At 54.5% G+C, this 2457-nt stretch overlaps 1 protein-coding gene across 2 annotated transcripts in view; it reads right to left on the minus strand.

Moving 5' to 3' along the window:
* Positions 1-2089, minus strand: part of Creb3l3 (cAMP responsive element binding protein 3-like 3) — a 19767-nt gene extending 17678 nt beyond the window's left edge. Inside the window, exons 1-3 of one of the 2 annotated variants that reach the window (XM_005405813.1) lie at positions 1969-2089; positions 1053-1286; positions 713-837 (exon numbers count right to left, since the gene is read on the minus strand). In XM_005405813.1, coding sequence (XP_005405870.1) covers positions 713-739 — 27 coding nt within the window. In that variant the 5' untranslated portion in view covers positions 740-837; positions 1053-1286; positions 1969-2089. Of the gene's footprint in view, positions 1-712; positions 847-1052; positions 1287-1968 lie in introns of both variants that reach the window. The other variant, XM_005405812.1, reaches the window with a different exon arrangement.
* Positions 2090-2457: the final 368 nt, after the last annotated feature.

Below are 2457 nucleotides of genomic sequence, written 5' to 3' on the forward strand. Positions count from 1 at the left end.
CCTTCTTTTCTTCCTTCCTTCCTTTCTTCCTTCCTTTCTTTTTTTCTTTTTTTGAGGCAGGATCTTGCTATGCAGTTCAGGCTGGCCTTGAGCTCACTTGTAGACCAGGCTGGCCTCGAACTCACAATGATCCTCCTGCCTCAGCCTCCCGAGTGCTGGGATTACAGGCATGCACTGCCATGCCTGGCCTTTTCTTTTCTTTCCTTCCTTCTTTCTGTCTTTCTTTTTTTCTTTTCAAGACAGGGTATCGCTATGCAGTTCAAGCTGGTCTTGAATTCACCTTGTACCCCAGGCTGGCCTCGAACTCACAGCAATCCTTGTGCCTCAGCCTCCCCAATGCTGAGATTACAGGCGTGTGCCACCACGCCCAGCTTCTTTCCTTATTATTTGCAACACTTGGGATGGAACCCAGGGCCTTCACATGGAGCTACAGCCCCAGCCCTTTTCTATTTTTTATTTTGAGACAGGGTCTCGCTGATTACCCAGGCTGGACTGGAACTTGGGATCCTCCTGCCTCAGCCTCCCGGAGTGCTGGGATGACAAGCGTGAGGCACCACACCTGACAGCAGCTTTCACTACAATAGCTAGAGAGAGGGACCCCATGGAGCCACCCTCTCCTGCCAGCCCTCTCTGGCCTCAGTTTCCCATCTGTGCCACAGGGCCACAGACCCCCCCATGGGTCCCCTCTCTCATGGCCCCCAGCAGGACTCACCTTGCCAGCTGCTAAATCCCCATTCATGGGCCTGGCAGGCTATGTTTGCAGACGGCCTGGGTTCCTGCTCGGAGCTGAGGTCCCCTGGGTGGCTGTCACTCCACTCTGTGCCCGGGCCACCACTCCTAAAGATGCTGAAATAGTGCCCAGGAGAACCCAGCCAAGCCCCAGGTGCTGATTGGTGGACAGATTTGACTGACAGGGCCAAGGGCCAGTCACCAGGGACAGGCGGGGGAGGGCGGGAAGACCGTTATCTGGGTGTTTTTCGCTTTGGCAGCTGAAGTGGGCAAAGGCCAAAGTCTGGGTGTCTCAGCACTGCCATGACCTGTCCCCTACTTACGGGGACTGTTGCTCTCCAGTGTCACCGGATGTTGGGTTCCGCAGAGCCCAGGGTCCCTTCAGGGGTCCTGTCTACTACCAGAACAGGATGGAGAAAATATGGTCCCTCTGCCTGGAGCTGCCTTCTGGCTCGGCGCTGGTGACAGCCTCCTGTCCTCTCTCAGCATCCGCTCAGCCGTCGCCCTCCTCGTGTCCCCCGCTGCCCAGCCCCGCAATCAATTTCTTCCCGAAGCATCTGTCATTCATTTAGTTAACAAATATTTATTGAGCTAAATGTTTCCTGCCCCAGGGCTTTTGCACCCGCCGGCTCCTCTGCCCGGAACCGCCCTCCCGCCCCGCTGCCCGCCTCTGCGTCAGGATGGTGACAGATTCAGGGATGTCTCCTATTTCATGAATCAAAGACAGCTGAAGAGCCACTTCTGCTGTCCCCAGCAAAGAAGCCCCTGTCCTCATTCTCTTACCATATCAGCACTTTTGTTGAACCCTCAGCTATTTGAAATTTTCTTCTTTATTCGCTTTTGTCTTCCCCTATTCTCATTCCTGGGATGTATGTGAGCGCCTTATGGGCTGGGATCGAATCTCTCCCTTTCTCTTTCTCTCTCTGTCTCTTTCAGAAGCAGGGTCTCGCTATGTAGCCCAGACTGGCCTTGAACTTGTGACAATCCTCCTGCCTCAGCCTCCCTAATGCCAGGATGACAGGCTGCACCTGGGAACTCGGTTTATTTTTCTCTCTCAGTGGGCTGCAGGCATAGTAATTGCAATTAGACAGCTCTGCCCTCAGAATATATTCATACCCTGCCTCTCTGCCACCAGCTTCTTGAGCTGTCCCCTCCCCACCCTTAAGGGCTGGCCCTGCAGTCTCCACCTCCTCCCCACTTCCGCCCTCTGTGTCCCAGTCTTCTGCACTTATGACTCACAAGGCCCTACGTGTGTTTCGGCATCTCCCTTATGTGTGCTGTAGTTTGAAGAGTGAACATCCCCACAGGCTCATGCGTTGAAGTTCCCCAGAGGCTCTCGGTCACAGTTTGGCGCTACTGGGAGGAGGTGGGACCTTTAAGAGGTGGGGCCTGAGGTGGAAGTGAGGTCATTGGGGGCGTGGCCTTGGAGGGACTATTAGGACCCCTGTGACTTCCTCTCATTCTCTTTGCTTTCAGGCCACCATGAAGAAGTAGCTGGCTCCTATCATGTGCACTGCCACAGGCTCCACAGCAGCAGGGCTGACACACCACGGAGTGGGACCTCCAAAACTGAACCACAATATACCTTTGCTCCTTATACACTGGTGATTTCAGGTATTTGTAACAGTAACAGAAAGCTAGCTAGCCCACTACCTTAACGGTGCTGCCCAGTATTCCACACAGGTGGCATGGTCCTGCCCCAGCACCTTTGCACTTCCTGGGCTCTCA

This window comes from Chinchilla lanigera, unplaced genomic scaffold (genome assembly GCF_000276665.1).
Source record: "Chinchilla lanigera isolate Chin_1 unplaced genomic scaffold, ChiLan1.0 scaffold00094, whole genome shotgun sequence".
NCBI lineage: Eukaryota > Metazoa > Chordata > Mammalia > Rodentia > Chinchillidae > Chinchilla > Chinchilla lanigera.